This window comes from Lepus europaeus, chromosome 14 (assembly GCF_033115175.1).
Source record: "Lepus europaeus isolate LE1 chromosome 14, mLepTim1.pri, whole genome shotgun sequence".
NCBI lineage: Eukaryota > Metazoa > Chordata > Mammalia > Lagomorpha > Leporidae > Lepus > Lepus europaeus.
In genome coordinates, this window is record NC_084840.1 from 48,119,375 (window position 1) to 48,136,345 (window position 16,971).

The 16,971-nt window shown below is 51.0% G+C and overlaps 1 protein-coding gene across 1 annotated transcript in view; it reads right to left on the bottom strand.

Annotated features, from left to right (window-relative positions):
• Positions 1-16,971, bottom strand: part of PIP4K2A (phosphatidylinositol-5-phosphate 4-kinase type 2 alpha) — a 178,546-nt gene that overhangs the window by 23,469 nt on the left and 138,106 nt on the right. The window contains exons 5-6 of the mRNA XM_062210578.1: positions 9,447-9,593; positions 4,897-4,935 (exon numbers count right to left, since the gene is read on the bottom strand). Coding sequence (XP_062066562.1) covers positions 4,897-4,935; positions 9,447-9,593 — 186 coding nt within the window. The remainder of the gene's footprint in view (positions 1-4,896; positions 4,936-9,446; positions 9,594-16,971) is intronic.

A 16,971-nucleotide genomic window follows, 5' to 3' on the forward strand; every position in this document is an offset into this window, starting at 1 on the left:
GCACCTATATCACTAAATATTTGAAATGACAGTTTCAAAACTTGTCACCAACAAGCGAAAAGTATGCGAAATTAAAACAGTCATAATGACTCAAATGAAAGATCTGAGAGGAGTAAGAACTGCGATTACTAATTAAGCCATGTCAATGGAGCATGTCTCTGAAAACCGTTCTTTGTACCATAACAATCATTTTAAGGGGAAATAGTTTCACATTGATAGCAATGAAAAGAACCTTCTTGCAAACCATTTGATTTCATTTAGAAAAGGCTATAAAATATAGAAGTGAAATATTTTTAGCCTTCCCCAAATATCAAAAAAAACAGAGGGACGAGTAATCCCTTGGTGGCACTGATGGTTTGATCTGTGAGGACAAAGAATGGTAAGGTTTTAGATGAGTAAAAAACACATGATTGACCATGGAAAGAAAATCCAGAAGTTGGTAGAAAACGAAGAACAAATCCCTTTTTTACAGAATTTAAAAATAATAAAAAAAACCACCCACAACATTCTTAATGGTTGAGCTTCATGAATTCATTTAAGCTATTACAATTTGATAAATATCTGTAGGTTACAAACAAGCTGTCGTGTCAGGTGCAAGCTCTCAGGCAGGTGCACTCCCTTTTGGCGGTACCCAGTTTGACTGCTTTTCCCTTCCTCCTTCCCCGTGAGCATCTGCAACAGGAGGGCAGGAGGGGTGGCCTTCCGCAACAAGAGCTGTCACACACCCAGGCCCCAACAGAAGTCTAGTTTCCTGTATTCCTCCTTGGGACACTGCTATAAACCACCATAATGTTTGCACAGTGTAACGTTCACTGAGACTGCATGTGCAAAATGCACTTAAAAAAAAAAAAGGTTTTGGGGCCAGCGCTGTGGCACAGTGGGTTAAAGCCCCAGCCTGCAGCGCTGGCATCCCATGTGGGTGCAGGTTTGAGTCCCAGCTGTTCCTTTTCCAATCCAGCTCTCTGCTGTGGCCTGGGAAAGCAGTGGAAGATGGCCCAAATCCTTGGGCCCCTGTACCTGCATGGGAGAACCAGAGGAAGCTCCTGGCTCCTAGCTTCAGATCAGCTCAGCTCTGGCCATTGCAGTCATTTGGGGAGTGAATCAGCAGAATGGAAGCTCTCTCTCTCTCTTTCTCTCTGGCTCTGCCTCTCTCTGTAACTCTGTCTTTGAAATCAATAAAATAATTCTTCAAAAAAAAAAAAGTTTCTTTTATTTGAAAGGCAGAGTTACAGAGAGAGGAGAGACAGAGATCTTCTATCTGCTGGTTCACTCTAAGTGGCCACAAAGACTAGGGCTGGGCCAGGCTGAAGCCAGGAGCCAGGAGCTTCTTCTGGGTCTCCTACATGAGTGCAGGAGCCCAAGCACTTGGGCCATCTCCTGCTGTTTTCCCAGGCACGTTAGCAGGGAGCTGGATCAGAAGTGGAGTGACCAGGGACTTGAACCGGCACCCCCATGGGATTCTGGAGTCACAGGTGGCAGCTTAACCTGTTATGCCAATGCCAGCCCCAGCTGTGACCTTTCTCTAAGCCCACTCCCAAGGGAGATGTTTGGAGAAACAACTACTACATACTTCTATTCATATTAGGGACAGGATCAAAGTGTGTTAGTGGACTCAGCTGATTAAACAAATTCTACATTCTCATTTTCTTCCAGGAAAACCTACACCAATAAAGGAGCCAGCCGTTTCCGGTGGGCAGGGCCGTGGACTGTGGTTCATGCCCTGGTTTCTGGAACGTGCACAGTCCTCTCAGCAGAACAGTGGGGAGCAAGACTGGGAACTCAACGTTCTGTGCCTGAGGAAATGCTACAGCCAAGGCAACATCAAATGCTTGTGCCTTCCCTTCATGCTCACCCTTGTCTTCTTTTTTTGCTTATTAGAAAGGCTGAGCTGCAGCTACAACTAGAACCAGAGCTAGAGGCAGAGCGAGAGATTCCTCATCTGCTAGCTCACTCCCCAAATGCCCATAAACAGCTGGGCTGGGCCAGGAGCCCAGAACTTAATCCAGGTCTCCCTGGTGGACGGTAGAGACCCAGTTAGTACCTGCTGCCTCCCAGGGTGCACCTCAGCAGAAAGCAGAATCAGAAGCCAAACCGAGCTGCGAACCCAGGAACTCTGATGGGGAATGTGGCCATCCTGCACGGCCTCTTTACCACTTTGCACACGACCACTGCAGGTCCTTCTTTCGTGATGGGGGCTTCGACAGCAGGCACACATCCGTTAATGCGCAGGCGGAACACAACAGGTGAAGCAGGATGCTCTGTTAAGCTTCCTTCTCTCTTCCTCACTTCGTCTCCCACTGCCATCTGGTGCCAACTCCCAGCTGTGCTCACCGGCCAGCTCTCCAGTGGTTTTCCCGTTGGGTCCCGTGGACAACTCCCGGTCTACAATCTCCCTGGCTTTGTGGAATCGCCGATACTGGAAGTTCTCTTTCTCTGGTGTCTGGGCCATAGGAGACTGCAAGTGTGCTAGGGTAGGGGCCGAGCAGCTTGTTCCCCAGAGCATTCTTACGAAGCTTGGCAGATGCTTGCTCCTAATCCACACCCAAGGAAGATGTCCGGAATGAGCCAGAGCTTTCTGGCTCCTCTTCCATCTCTGGCTGAGCCTTCGCAGGCCTCTCCTTCAGCGACGACATTCTTCTGGGCTGGTTCTTGAAATGCTTTTCTTCCGCTCCACACTCTCCTGGTGACTTCATGTGCTTCCCTGTCCTGGGAAGATTCCAAGCTCTCTCTTCCAGCCAAGACTGGCCTGCTCTGACGCCACGCTAACATTGCAGGCTGCTCCTCCAGTCCTGGACGGCATTCCAGGCTCTGGCCTGCTCCAACTCTGGCTGTTGCAGATGTCTGGGGAGTGAACTAGCAGATGGCAGCTCTTTGTCTCTGCCTCTCAAATAAACAAACACAACTCCTCTCCCCAGCTCATCTTCCCTGCTTCCTGTTTCAGTGAGTGGCATGAACACTCACCAAGCTGTCCAAATCAGAAACGTGGGAGTCACCCTTCACCCACTTCTCTCCTGGGCACCAGTCCCCTCCTACATTCCATCTCTGAGTTCTGTTGATTCTTCCTCCTCTTCTTCTTCTTCTTCTTTTTTTAAAAAGATTTATTTATTTATTTGAAAGGCAGAGTGAAAAAGAGAAAGGAGGAGAGAGATCTTCCATTCAATGGGTCACTCCCCAAATGCCTGCAACAACCAGGGCTAGCCAGGCTGAAGCCAGGGGCCTAGACCCATCCAGGTCTCCCATATGGGTGGCACTTGGGTCTTTCTTTGCTGCCTCCCAGCTGCACCGACAAGGAGCCAGATCAGAAGCAGAGCAGCCAGGACTCCAACCTGTGCTCTGATACGGGATGCCAGCATCACAGGCAGCATCTTAACCTCCTGTACCACAACACTGGCTCTAATTCTTCTTCCAAACTCTCTCTGATCTATCCACACCTACTACACTCTCCAACTGGCCTGGTCTTCTGTGGCCTCGTCTCTCCTTCCAGGGAGGGGGAACTTGCACCTGCTGTTCTGACTGACACCTACTTATCTTTTGGTTTCCAAACATCTCCTCCCAGAAGACTTTTCCTGATGCTGTCCAGCCCAAGTCAGGCACTCTTGCTGTGAGCTCGAGAGCACTCTGGGTGTCCCCACAGAGTATTCATCAGGCAATATCTCTAGCTCCTGTTTGACACCTGCATGCCTTGCCAGATGTGTCCACCTGGCTCATTATTCTAACCTTGCAGCTAGAAGAGCAACCATAAAGATAGTTACAAACACCTCTGCACGAGTAAGTGGAAGCAGATTAACAAATTTTTTTAAGGTTTGTTTACTTATTTATATGAAAGGCAGAGACACAGAGAAGGAGGGAGAGAGGGAGGGGGAGAGAGAGAAAGAGAGAGAGAAAGATCTTTCATTTGCTGGCTTGCTCCCCAAATGGCCACAATAGCCAGAGCTGGGCCAGGCCAAAGCCAGGAGCCAGGAGCTTCTTTCTGGTCTCCCACATGGGTGGCAGGGACCCAAGGACTTGGGTCATCTTCTGCTGCCCTCCCAGGAGTATTAGCTAGAATCGGGATTGGAAGTGGAGCAGACTCAAACTGGTTCCCATATGGGAAGCTGGCACTGCAGGCAGTGGCCCAACACTCCACACCACAGCCCCGGCCCCACAGATCTACAAATTTGTAAAATTAGTAATAAAAATGCATGATATCACTCTAAAAGAATGTAATTTACAAAATGGACAGCCAGCACCTGGAGCCAGCTTTCCAATGGAATGGTCAAGGAAAGGCACTTCCGGGCGACAAGAGGGACGACGAAGTCGAGGCTTACTTTTCACGTCGGCACAGGAGGGTTTGGGCCAAGTTAGGTTCACATACAGGAAGCTACGTCCCAATTTCTCATCGAAACAGATCTTTCAAGGTGACTCTTTCTAGACTCTCATACAATAAACTAACGTGTTAGTTACCTAATGGTCAACAAGTCAGGAAAAGGTAAAAAGAGGTAGCTCCTTCATCTCTAATTTTCAAGTAAAAAAGTACTCTACTTGCATTTTATTTTGTGTTGTTGGAGAAGTCCGCAGGTGAGCAAACAGGCTTAGGGACGTGTGGAGGCTTCCTGAGGGTCACGGCTGGTTAGGTGGTGGGGAGGGCGGCTGGGGAGCCGAGCCCTGACCTCAAGCTTACTGCACAGGGGCTGTGTCTCGCGAGCACGGTGCCGTGAAATGTTCCTCTCAACCACACCGACAACTGACAGCTAAGTCCTTATTCAGGAAGGAGCACGCTCCTCAGCCCCCACCGACAAGGCATTTCCCGCCAGCCGCAGTGGCCAGGAAACTCCAAGAACCATGCCGGCCTGGAAGAACAGATGTGCAGCTCCCCAGGCCCCGGGGCTGCGGCGAGGGAGGTATCCACGTGCTTACCTTTTCTTTGTCGCTAGCTTCTCGAGCCACTGTTGAGCCCTGAAACACAAAGAGACAATGAAAACATGGCCACACCAGACACCAGGCTGTCGCGCACTGTGAAACAGGAAATCGGTCATGGCGGGGTTGGTCCATGGGCCACCCGGCTCTGGGGCACGTCCCGCCCTCTGCAGGCATCTTGTCCCCTACCCACTCCCCTCCGCCCTGTCTTCTCTCTAGTCCTTGCTCGCCGGCTGGAAACCCACAGCTGACCATCACCTGCTAAACCCACATCTTGAATCCCCTGCCATACATGGTATCTTCCTACCCTCAAAAGGGGCAGCAGGCCATCGTCTGGCTCCAGCACTGCGGGGCCTCGGGCACCCCTCCCCGGCAAGATGCCCTTGACTGTCTCCGAAACTCTGCTCTCTCCCCTGCTGTGCAGGTTCTGCCAGCCGCCTTCTCTCCTGCACCGTAAGTCCCCATGGGCACTTTCTGAGCTTGCTCGCGCTTTAGAGGTTCCTTCAGAGACCCACGTTTGCTGGCTCCTCATTTGTGCCAGGCCCTATGCGGAGCGTGGAGGGAAAGGGTGGCAGGAAACATGGGCCTTGGCCTCAGCGCTGTCTACTCCACGGTGCTGGCTTTCGGTGCCAGGCCTTAGCGCTCTGGGTCATTGCAGGTGAGCTGGGGTAGGAGGCAGGCAGGGAAGCTTGCCTTTGTGTGTGCAGATTTTAATTCAGAGGACAGGCCGGGACACAAGTGGCCGGGGGTGGGGAGGCCTCGGTGTGCCGCCTGATGAGGGCTGTGTGTGCTGTGTGCTCCCAGTGGTGGTCCGGGCATCTCACCTGCAGCAGGTGCTGGTGTCACTGGGAAGTGGCTGGGGCTGGTCTCCCCACAACACTGGACACACACGCTGCCATGAGGTCAGCAGAGCCACCTGTCTGCCTGACTCCCGCCTAGTGTCTTGGGACACATGAGGTGGCCTGGGAAAAGTGAAAGTGGCCCCACTGGCCCCCAGGGAGCTAAACCTTCAACTCCAGGGCTAGCTTCACAAGGCAGCTCAGGCCCTGGGTAATTCACAGCCCCAGGAAAGATGCTGGAGGGGAGGGGAGCCACGGCCAGATGGCCAGCCTCCCCAAGGTCAATCCTCCACGGCCTAGGCCGGGGTCGGGGGATCTGAGAGACCCTGCGCCAGCCCAGGGAAAGGCTCCACGTTTCTTGGGGATGAGATGGAGGAGCACAAGGCTGACTCCCCAACGATGGGCGACGTGAGAGCCTCACGAGGGAAACCCGGGGACCACCCCGCAGCAGCGCAGCAGGCAGCCGAGAGGCACTGCCAGCAGCTGCCACTTGGTCATCTGCGGTGGTCTCCTTTCCTTCCCCGAGGGCTTCCTGAATGTGGGCCACACATACCTTCCTTTACACACTGGTTTCCAACAAAGGATGTCCCCAGATTTAGAAAAACAAAGCCACAGACGGGGCCATCTGTTAACATGTGAGCACTGCCTGTGCTGCTGGCTGGGGGCAAACTGTTCAGGCCACTTTGTGTTTTAACCAGGAAGTTGGTCTGCGTGTGTCTTCCCTCCAGTGCGTCCCTCTACTTCCCTCCCGGGGAATGATCTCTGTGTAAACGCGTCCAGGTCATCAGCCTGGACGTATACCCACCCGAGTTTAAATCCCCCCCCGCCCCTCACCACAACTGAGACAAAAAGAGGAAAGCTAGGCTAATAAGTTAAGGCTGAGAGTTTGGGCCATGAAATGATGGAAAACGTGCAGATTCCATTACAATGCCAAGTCCTGGCAAGAAGAGGATTTCTTATTCTACAAGTGAAAGAGAGAAAGCATGACGTGCAAGGCAAATTAAAACAATAACCTCCAACCTCCATGCATAACTGACATCAGGATGTGGTTCCCAGACGTGTAATTCCTTGTGCGCTCAGGCGCTGGAGGCTGATTAAAAAAAACACTGGACAGAACACCTGCCCTCAAGCACCTCGACACCCAGTGGAATGGATGAGGCAGCCAAGACCCGCCGACCAATTCCCACACGCTACGCCTTATGCTGGACGTGACAGCAAACCTTCACAATGCTGCACATGGGGGTAACGGTATCCCTGTTTTAACGGATGAAGAAACTGGATCAGAGGGTAAGCAACTTGCACTCAGTTAACAAGTCATAAAACCAGCGCACGCAGCTCCAGAGGCTCCTCTGGCTCCCCGCACGGAGGCAGGCTGCCCTCAGCGGCACCACAAAGGCTTCGAGAAGCAGTTCTGAGCGCCGGCTGGGATCTCCCCAGGGGCCAAGCCGTGGAGACAGGCCAGAGCAAGGCCGCCTTTCAGAAGCTGATCCAGTTTACAAGGACGTCAGAGGCTGGGGACAAGCCCAGAGCACTTTCTTTACTGGCACTAGCATTTCTCAAAGCGTGATCCCAAGAATCTCAGAGGGTGGGTGGGTTCCAAGACCCTTCAGGAGTTTGCAGAGATAAAACTACTTTTATAATATGACTGGGACATGACTTTCTCTTTCTACTGTCTTGCTGCTCCCTTGGATACTGTTAAGAATAATAGTGGCTTTGTAACACTGCTGGTAGCGTAGCAGAAAACAAGCGCCAAGGGTGCCAGCAGTGACTGCGACTGCCAAATGGAACGGACTGGCATCACTGTGGAGGTCTCCCATCACTGCAGAGCGGCCGCTGAAGCCACACATGTTGGCATCGCGACTTGTTGGTAGTATGTGAGCCCCCGATCCTCCACCGTCAGGCTCTAAGCAAGCATGGGCAGCAACACAATTCGCGTAATCAAGCGGTGACGCTGGAGGATCCCCCCCCTCCCGGCACTGTTCTGAGCACCACGTATGCACAAGGCACTTGTGTTTGTAAAGGAACAGTTTCTCGAGACCCCTCTCTGGGATAGTCTGAGTTACAAGCTGAACTAGCCGCCTTTTTCACCAAACAGCATTTTTACTTGAAAGAATTTGTAATCTAGGTTTACTCAGACCTTGGGGCAGATGTCTGCTCAAAACCAAACGAAGTCACGATGGCTTGTGTGTCTGTGTGTGTCTGTGTGTGTCGGGGGTGCGTGTGCTGTCGCCTCACAGAAACCCACAGACAGCACTTCTGGCCCATGATTCAATCTGAACTTTCAACTGAAAACCCAAATTTTGAGACACGTGTATCACTCACTCTGAGCTTGACAGCTTCCTCACTCGTGGAAGACCTTTCTGATACCAGCGGTGGTGGCTGCAATACTTTTTAACACTGCAGAATGGAACAGGTCAGTAATTGGAAGAGCCACGGACCGCAGGGAACCAGACGTTCCACATGGGTGACTCTTAACATATCACACGTTCAGACTGATGCGTGCGACAGATGGACAGGTTTTCGTGATAGGAATACACAGAGCTCGCTGACGTGTTTCCAGATTGCACGCGATAATTAAACTTTGAGAAATAACCCCTCGTCAAGTTTTGGTGTAGTATCAAAGAAGGCTAAGCAGAGTTATTTAGAAGAAGTGACTGCAGCACTCCCAGCCTCCTTTCCCAAGTGCACAGCTTCCAAGAGGTCAGAGTGCTCCCCAGGACGGCGGAGTCAGCTGGGATGCTGCAGCCACCTCGCGGTAAGCCGGCTGTCACTGAGGCCGGCGGAAAGGCCAAGCAATGCTGCCTGTCTCACTAATGGCTTCCTCACTCTTTTCAATAAACTACGTATCTTCACAGTTCTCACGTTAAGTTCTAATACTGCAAATTATTCATAAACACAGCTCTTTTAAGAACATGAACAAAAAGAACCTGAAATTAAAAAAGAAATCAACCTGACAACCAACTGATGCAGACCTGAGGTTGGCAGACTTCCTAAGAAAGGTCACGGGGTCAACGTTTGAGGCCTGGTGGTCCAGGACCGTCTCCTGTGTGACTGCTCACCTCTGCGTCCGTGCAACAGCCGCCGCAGACACTCCAGAAGCCATGCGCATGGCAGTGTGCCAATAAAACTTTATTACAAACGCGGCCCCCTCCCCAGAGTGGGCCAGGTCGGAGTTCACCAGCCCCTACCTTGGATGTTTCCCCGTGCTGGTGATGCTAGCAGTCAGATCGTGTTCCTCTATAGAATTCCCAGGGTTCCCCTCACCCCAAGTGTTGGAAGTGACTGGTCTTGGGCCCGGTGTGCCAACTGTTCCCTCTGCCAGGAACATTCTTTCCTCAAGTTGGCTGCAGTGACTCCTCCCGACAGCCTGTCTGCTTCTATCCGCAGCACTGACCGCCCCCAACATGCTGCACCCTGAGGATGTCCACTCAGTGCCCGTCGCTGCCCCCGCAGCATCAGCTCTGCGTGGCGCCCCTCACTATCCCCGCACCTGGAACGGGGGCTGGTGCACAGCTGGTGCAGAATGAACAGACACGGCATCTCCAAAGCATGGAAGCGCCGACAGCTCACCAGGGCAGCCAACTGTGCCATCAGCTGGTGAGCCGGAGGCCGTGAGCGATGCCCAGGCATTTCGTATCATCAGCTATGACACGGACTGGATGGATGAGTGAGCTTGAGGCCCTGCACAAACATTACCAGAAGTAATCTCACCTTTAAGTCGTATTTCCTATATACAGACAGACGGTGGCTGAACACATTCCTGGTAACAATCACGTATATTTCCACTCCGTCGACATTAAGCCGGTACATGCCCAGGAACTGGGGGAGAAGAGTGATCCCGTGACATTCCACTATGTACTGCAGGGAAGACAAAGAAAAAGGCGAAGGTCCAATCAGAACACGCTCCAGAGACGTAAAGCACAACTCCAGCCGATGGCATTCACGCAAAGGAAAACCCTTCAGCCAGCGAGGTCGTGTTTACACGGGATCACCACACTTGCACTGTTTACTGATCAGATCTGTGCTTGGCACGTGTACACAGATACTAAGAAAATTCTGTTTTATCTCCGAAGAGATCCTTTTCCTAACACTTCAAACTCGTTTGTAAAGTTATAACTTGGATATAAAAGTGCGAAGCAACAGGACAAATGGTTGGTCCTTCCTGAAATCCTTTTGAGGTGAGGTCACACTCCATCCAGGCCTCCTATCATCTACTCCAGAATCCTGACCATGACTTTACAAGGGGAAGGCTGGGCAACTTGACCATCAAGACTGGCTGCTGCTGCTTCTTTTTTAAACACTTATTTGAAGGGTAGAGAGAGACAGACAGACACACACACATACCCAGCTTCCATTCTTCAAATGCCTGCCACAGCCAGGGCTTGGTTGGGGCCAAAGGTGGGAGCCAGGAACTCAATCCAGGTCTCCCGCATGAGTGGCAGGAACACAACGACTTGAGCCACCATTGCTGCCTTCCAGAGTCAGCACCAGCGGGGTGCTGGTGTCAGGAGCCGGAGCTGGGTATTGAACCCAGGAACTCTCGTGGGGGATGCTAGGCCGGACTCAAAATCAGCTTCTTTAACAGCACTGAAGCCACAATGGAGGATGAAACCATACTGTGCTGGGTCTCAGGAGTTGGCAGGGCTGAGCTCTGGCGGTCGTTTCCCAGAGACTTTAACATCTAGAGCTAAGCAGGGGTGAGAACGGGTCTCCTTGCTACCATGGATCATTTGCGCCTGCTCTATACACAGACGGGGATTCTCTGCCTCCGGGTTGTTATTCACCAAGTCCGTTGGATGAACCCCAGGGCTGACATCATTTCCAAAGTGAGTTGCAAAAACACAACACCGCCTTCAGTCTTTAATGACCATTCTCCAAACGGCTCCAAGGGCCCACCAGATGGCGCTGTCTCCTGACTGGCAGACATAATATAAACAGGGTCCAGAGCAAGTTTAAAGTTTTCCTTTCCTTAAAAGCAGAGGAAAAATTTTTCAGAAAAAAAGTATGCCTATGACATATTTGAAATCTCCAGGCTAGTGGCCAGCATGAATAGCGTGAGCTGAATACGGTAAACCCCGAGCACATTTACACAGACGCCTGGGAGAACTTCGCCAGATGCTAGCAGTGGAATTTAGGGTGATTTTTATTTATTTATTTATTTTTTCCACCCTACTTGGATTTCTCTTTTTTCCCCAATGGGAATTTCATAAAAAATAAAAGTAATTAGAATGTTGTCCTTTCAGACTTTTTAGTGGTATGCACTGCTAAATCATCTCTGATAATATTTAACCACCTTAGGTATTGAAAGCCTTTCATTTTTATGGGACGTGGGCACTGCAGGAAATGTCTTGATCTGCTGTGCCATGACACCAGTCCCTTTAATTTGATGTCTTTTCTGAGTGGTTTTACCTCAGCTTAGTATTTGAAATCAGATGAGTGTAGCATTTTCTATTTCTCTCCTTTCAAAGCATAATCAATTAACTTGGAATTTTGCTAATGCACAACAGGTCGGAAGTAGCCCTTGGCTGAAAAGAAAACTTTGCACATCGTAACTGTAGATGTAAACAGGGCAGTTGTCGGCTGCCTCTGCAGACAGGCGGGTGCATGGGCCTGAGGCACGGGGACCGGGGACCGCTGGGTTCTGCCGGGCCAGCACAGCCAGAAGCCTCCGTGTTACGGGCGGTGGAGGCTCGGGCAAGTTCCTCGTCCCTGTGCGTGTTAGTGTCCCCTTCCAGACAGCACGCGCCTGGTTCCTGCCGCGAAGGCTGCTGGGCAGATGACAGACAACAAGGCTATCGCAGCACCTCACCCTGGGGCTGCGCCCCGCGCTCAAGATGGCCGTGATGGGGCTTCTATTCGCGGCTCTGGCACCGTCCGTGTGGTGCGTGAAACCAGCTCGCAGCGACGCCCTGTGTCTGGGGAGCACTCTGTGGTGGGAACTTTCCAGGCCCACAAGACACGACCCTGGGCCCCTGGCACCTGCCAGTGTCAGTGTGGCTGTCACTGCGTCTCTCTGCCACTCCGCTCAGACGGTTCTCGTCATGGGCTCCCTGTTAGAAGCCCCGCTGAGACAGGCTCTCCTGGGTCAGGATCGGCACTCACGTTGCTGACTCTGCCCTAGAAACTTCGTGAATATTACTCAGGGAAGCTCTTCTGAGTTTTCTTTTACTCAGGGAAAAATACCCACAGATTATATTCTGTGACAACCCCCCCCACCCCACACACCTAATCTAAGGCTAGATCTGCTGGGGCCAGTGTTGCTCAGCAGGTTAAACCAACGCCTGCCATGCCAGCACCCCAAGCCAGAGTCCTGGCTGCCCTCCTTCCAATCCAGCTCCCTGCTAATGCACCTGGGAAAGCAGTGGAAGACGGCCAAGAACTTGGGTCCCTGACACGCATGTGGGAGACCCGGATGGAGTTTCTGGCTCCTGGCTCCCGCCTGGCCCAGCCATGGCCAGTGAATCTGCAGATGAAAGTGACCCCCTCTCTGCCACTTTCTCCTTCAAATAAATAAGGATAAAATCTTTAAAACATTTTTTTTAAGCAACACTAGATCTATCACTACACAGAATAAAACAGATCAAATTGGATCTACTGGGTGGGTGTTCAGCCCGGTGGTTGAGATGCCAGGATCCCACAGCAGCGTGCCTGGTATTCAGTAATTGGCATCAGCTCCCGATTCCAAAGGCAGAGCCTGGGAGGCAGAGGTGATGGTCAAGTACTTGGGTTCCTGGCATCCACGTGGAAGACCTGGATGGAGTTCTCAGCTCCGAGCTCTCACATTAGCCCAACCCCAGCTGGTACCAGGATTTGGGGAGTCAATCAGTGGGTGGGGAGCTCTCTCTCTGCCTTTCAAGCAAGTAAATGAAAAATTTTTAAAAATCTGAACTACTTCCTCAGTGTCTATGTGTACTGATGGCTCACCTAGGGGGCTCTCAGATGAAAATTACAGATTATGAATCCACTTAAAAATCCTTGAGTACATAAACATATACAACACCACAAATCATCACATTTAAGTCCATCTAGGAGATCCCAGGACTGCCAAACAGCAGAGGGTGCCCAGAGCATGGGAAGCATTTAGGATGCAACATTTTGCAGAAGAGAACGTTCTATCCGAGGAGTGAGTTTCTGGCTGTGGGTCTGGGGCAGAGGATCCACTCACTTGTTTGTAAAGGAACTCCAGGGCTGGAGGAGGCCACGGTCCTCCAGTACCACCATGCAGCCGCCGACACCAAGGGGCCTGCAGGTAATCCTTTCAGCCTCTTCACCAGCTGCCCCAGGGTATGCTAAAGTCCTAGCACCCACGGGCTTATCTACAAGGACCCCTACACACACAAACTGCAAGAGGAGATCTCAACACCTGGGGGTTTGTGAATTCACAGCCATAGCTTTAGCTGGGGCTCTTGGCACAACTCAGCTACTCCTGGTGCTATGGGTCCAGCGTTACCTTCACTAACTGTGTGACCTCGGGTGTCACTCAACCTTGCCGAGGCTCCTGATTTAGAGGTCAGGAGTAACAGCAGCTCCTAACCCACAGGGTTTTAGTGATGATTAAATTAACAAATTATTGGACGTTAACAGTGGGTTAACGTCCTGGCCTAAAGTGCAGGCATCCCATATTGGTGCTGGTTCAAGACCTGGCTGCTCCACTTCCAATCCAGCTCTCTGCTGTGGCCTGGGAAAGCACTGGAAGATGGCCCAAGTCCTTGGGCCCCTGCACCTGCGTAGGAGACCCGGAAGAAGTTCCTGGCTCCTGGCTTCGGATTGGCACAGCTCCGGCCATTGTGGCCAATTGGGGAGTGATCCAGCGGATGGAAGACCCCTCTCTCTCTCTCTCTCTCTGCCTCGCCTATCTCTGTGTAACTCTGACTTTCAAATAAATAAATAAATCTTTAAAAAATAAATTAGCAAATTATAAAGTTGTTAGGACAGAGCCTATTGCAGGTTGTCGTGAAACAAGAGGACTTCAAGAAGTTCAAGGAAAAATGAAATTCAGATAGAATTTAAGAACGTAGATTTTTATCACTCAACTTAAGCTCCATCAAAGTCAAGACACTATTATAAGAATTGATAGCAGTCATTTAGTTCACCCCTAAAGAGCTGAGGGTCCAGGGAATTGAACCACGGTAATGCCGATTTTTAACATTATTACCTGGAGAGAAAGGGGTGCCCCTTACAGAGCTTTTTGAAACAGAATGAAATAGGGAGCCAGATCAGGACTGTCTTATAGGGCAGATGTCAATCATCTCCCACCAAGACTCTCACAGAACGGCCCCTGTTAGACTAGAGGAGCAGGTGCACAGTCACAAGGAGGCCTCTCTGGGGGTTTTTATGTGGAGACTCTGGCTCCTGCTCTACAGACACTCTACTAATAAGCAGATGTTACCAGCCCTTGGCCCCCCCAAAAGTCAACAGCAAAATGCTTTGAGCATCCCCACAAAAAACTGATGCTGTTACCGTCTCTCTCTCTTTTTTAAGATTTATTTATTTGGCCGGCGCCATGGCTCACTAGGCTAATCCTCCACCTGCGGCGCCGGTACCCCGGGTTCTAGTCCCAGTTGGGGCGTCGGATTCTGTCCCAGTTGCTCCTCTTCCAGTCCAGCCCTCTGCTGTGACCCGGGAGTGCAGTGGAGGATGGCCCAAGTGCTTGGGCCCTGCACCCGCATGGGAGACCAGGAGAAGCATCTGGCTCCTGGCTTTGGATCGGCACGGTGCGCCGGCCACAGCAGCCATTGGGGGGTGAACCAACAGAAAAGGAAGACCTTTCTCTCTGTCTCTCTCTCTCACTGTCCACTCTGCCTGTCAAAAAAAAAAAAAGATTTATTTATTTATTTGAAAGGCAAAGTTAAAGAGAAGCAGAGAGAGTGAGAGAGTGAGAGAGAGAGAAAGAGTGAGAGGTCTTCCATCTGCTGGTTCACTCCCTAAATGGCCACAATGGCTGGAGCTGGGCCAATCTGAAGCCAGGAGCCAGGAGCTTCTTCCAGGTCTCCCAAGCAGGTGCAGGGGCCCAAGCACTTGGGCCATCCTCTACTGCTTTCCCAGGCCATAGCAGAAAGCAGGATCAGAAGTGGACAGCCAGGACTGGAACCTTGCCTATATGGAATGCCAGCACTGCAGGTGGCGACTTTACCCACTACACCATGGTGCCGACCCCATGCCTTTTGCTCTTAAGCAGTCTGCTTTTGCTTTTGACTGGACCACGTCTTTCTCTTGGCAGCCGTTGCTTTGATAGTGCTTTCTCTGCAGGACTGTGCTGATAACGCCATGTTTCATCTCCTGTTCCAATCCTGCAAAGGGACGCTCCATGATTTGGATCTCATGTGTTCCAGGGGTTCTGGAAAGCTCTGCTCCTGCCTGCAGCTGATCTGGCTGTAGCAATTTTGGCACCCGTTGAGCAGAGTTGGCTCCACTTTAATTTTTCAGTCAGAATTGCATGAGCTGGACCCGTTTGAAGACTGATGGTGTTGGCTGCTGCTTCTACCGCTGATCATCAGTCTCTTCCATCAAGGCATGAATGGGATAACTCTGTCCCCTGCTACTGCAGCCTTCAACACCAGCACTGTCCTGTCTCTTCTTAAAATGACCTCTCCACTTGTAAGCTGCTGATTTCTTGGGGGTGTCGTCCCCTCCAACTTTTTGTGAAGCACCAACAAAAACCTTACCATTCTTCCACCCAAGCTGTAATCATAAATTTGATGTTTGTCCTTGCTTCAATTATTTTTAAAGATTTATTTATTTATTTCAAAGGCAGTCTTACAGCTCACTCAACAAACGGCCGACAACAGTCAGGACTGGGTCAGGCTGAAGCCAAGAGCCAGGAGCTTCTTCTGAATCTCCCTCGTGGGTACAGGGGCCCGAGCACTTGGACTATCTCTTGCTGTTTCCCAGGTGCATTAGCAGGGAGGTAGACTGGAAGTAGAGCAGCTGGGACTCGAACCGATGCCCACACAGGTTGCCAATGCTGCAGGCTGTTTTATCAGATGTCACGTTGCTGTGTTGGGGGCTCTTTTCAGACTGATGCCTTGTTCTTTTTAGTGTCTGTAGCTAGCAGGAGCTTGCTTTGGTGTAAAACATTTCTGAAATCTGTGCATATCTCCCCCCTCAACAATGTGCATTTTCCATGAACTATACGAAAATGTCTTCTACAGAAATGGCTTCTGTCATCTGAACCTTTTCCATTTTCTTCAGGCCTCAAAATCCCTCTCTCACATTCATTCGTACATTCATTTAAAAAATACTTATTATGCATTATGCATCCATAGTATGCCCAGCACTGTGCTGACCACACAGGAAAGACTGATCCTCCACCAAAGGGGCGATGGAACCCTGTGGGAGTGAGGGCCTCGGCCTCCTCTTCCCATTGCCGAATCTCCCACAATCTGCTGGGCAGCTCCAGTGGAAGGCCGGAGGGTGGCGCTTGCGAGACACAGCTCCGCGGTCCCCGAGTCCCACGTTGTTGGCTTCTCATGCTTTACCCACCTCCTTCCCTAACCCCAATTGTCATCAAAGGTTCTACAGTTTCTCCTGGAAAACAAACATTAACAAAACCAAAACAAAAGGAGAAACGCTCCCTCCACGGCAGAGACATGGTGGCCGGTGCAGCGCCAGGGCACTCGGGTCATCGGGACACCCACTCGCCAGGTGTTAGTGTGTGAGTCCTTCTGTTTCAGAGGAGCACGTTCAAGTACTTGGAGAAGAACACGCTGTGTAATTTAATAAAAAAAAAGGGATGCAACTATGGTAAAACATAATAACTCTTCAATCCAAGTAACGAGAATAAGCTATTAATCTTTTTTATGTTTTTGTTTATTTTTGACAGGCAGAGTGGATAGTGAGAGAGAGAGACAGAGAGAAAGGTCTTCCTTTGCCGTTGGTTCACCCTCCAATGGCCACTGCGGACGGCGCATCTCACTGATCCGAAGCCAGGAGCCAGGTGCTTCTCCTGGTCTCCCATGCGGGTGCAGGGCCCAAGCACTTGGGCCATCCTTCACTGCCTTCCCAGGCCATAGCAGAGAGCTGGCCTGGAAGAGGGGCAACCGGGATAGAATTCGGCGCCCCAACCGGGACTAGAACCTGGTGTGCCAGCGCCGCAAGGCAGAGGATTAGCCTGTTAAGCCACAGTGCTGGCCTCTTTTTTATGTTTGCAAGTTTTTATACCAAAAAGTAAAAACAAAGCCTCTTTGGTTGGCCCTGCCTCCTTTTCTACCCATGGGCTCTCTCTTGACTAACCTTA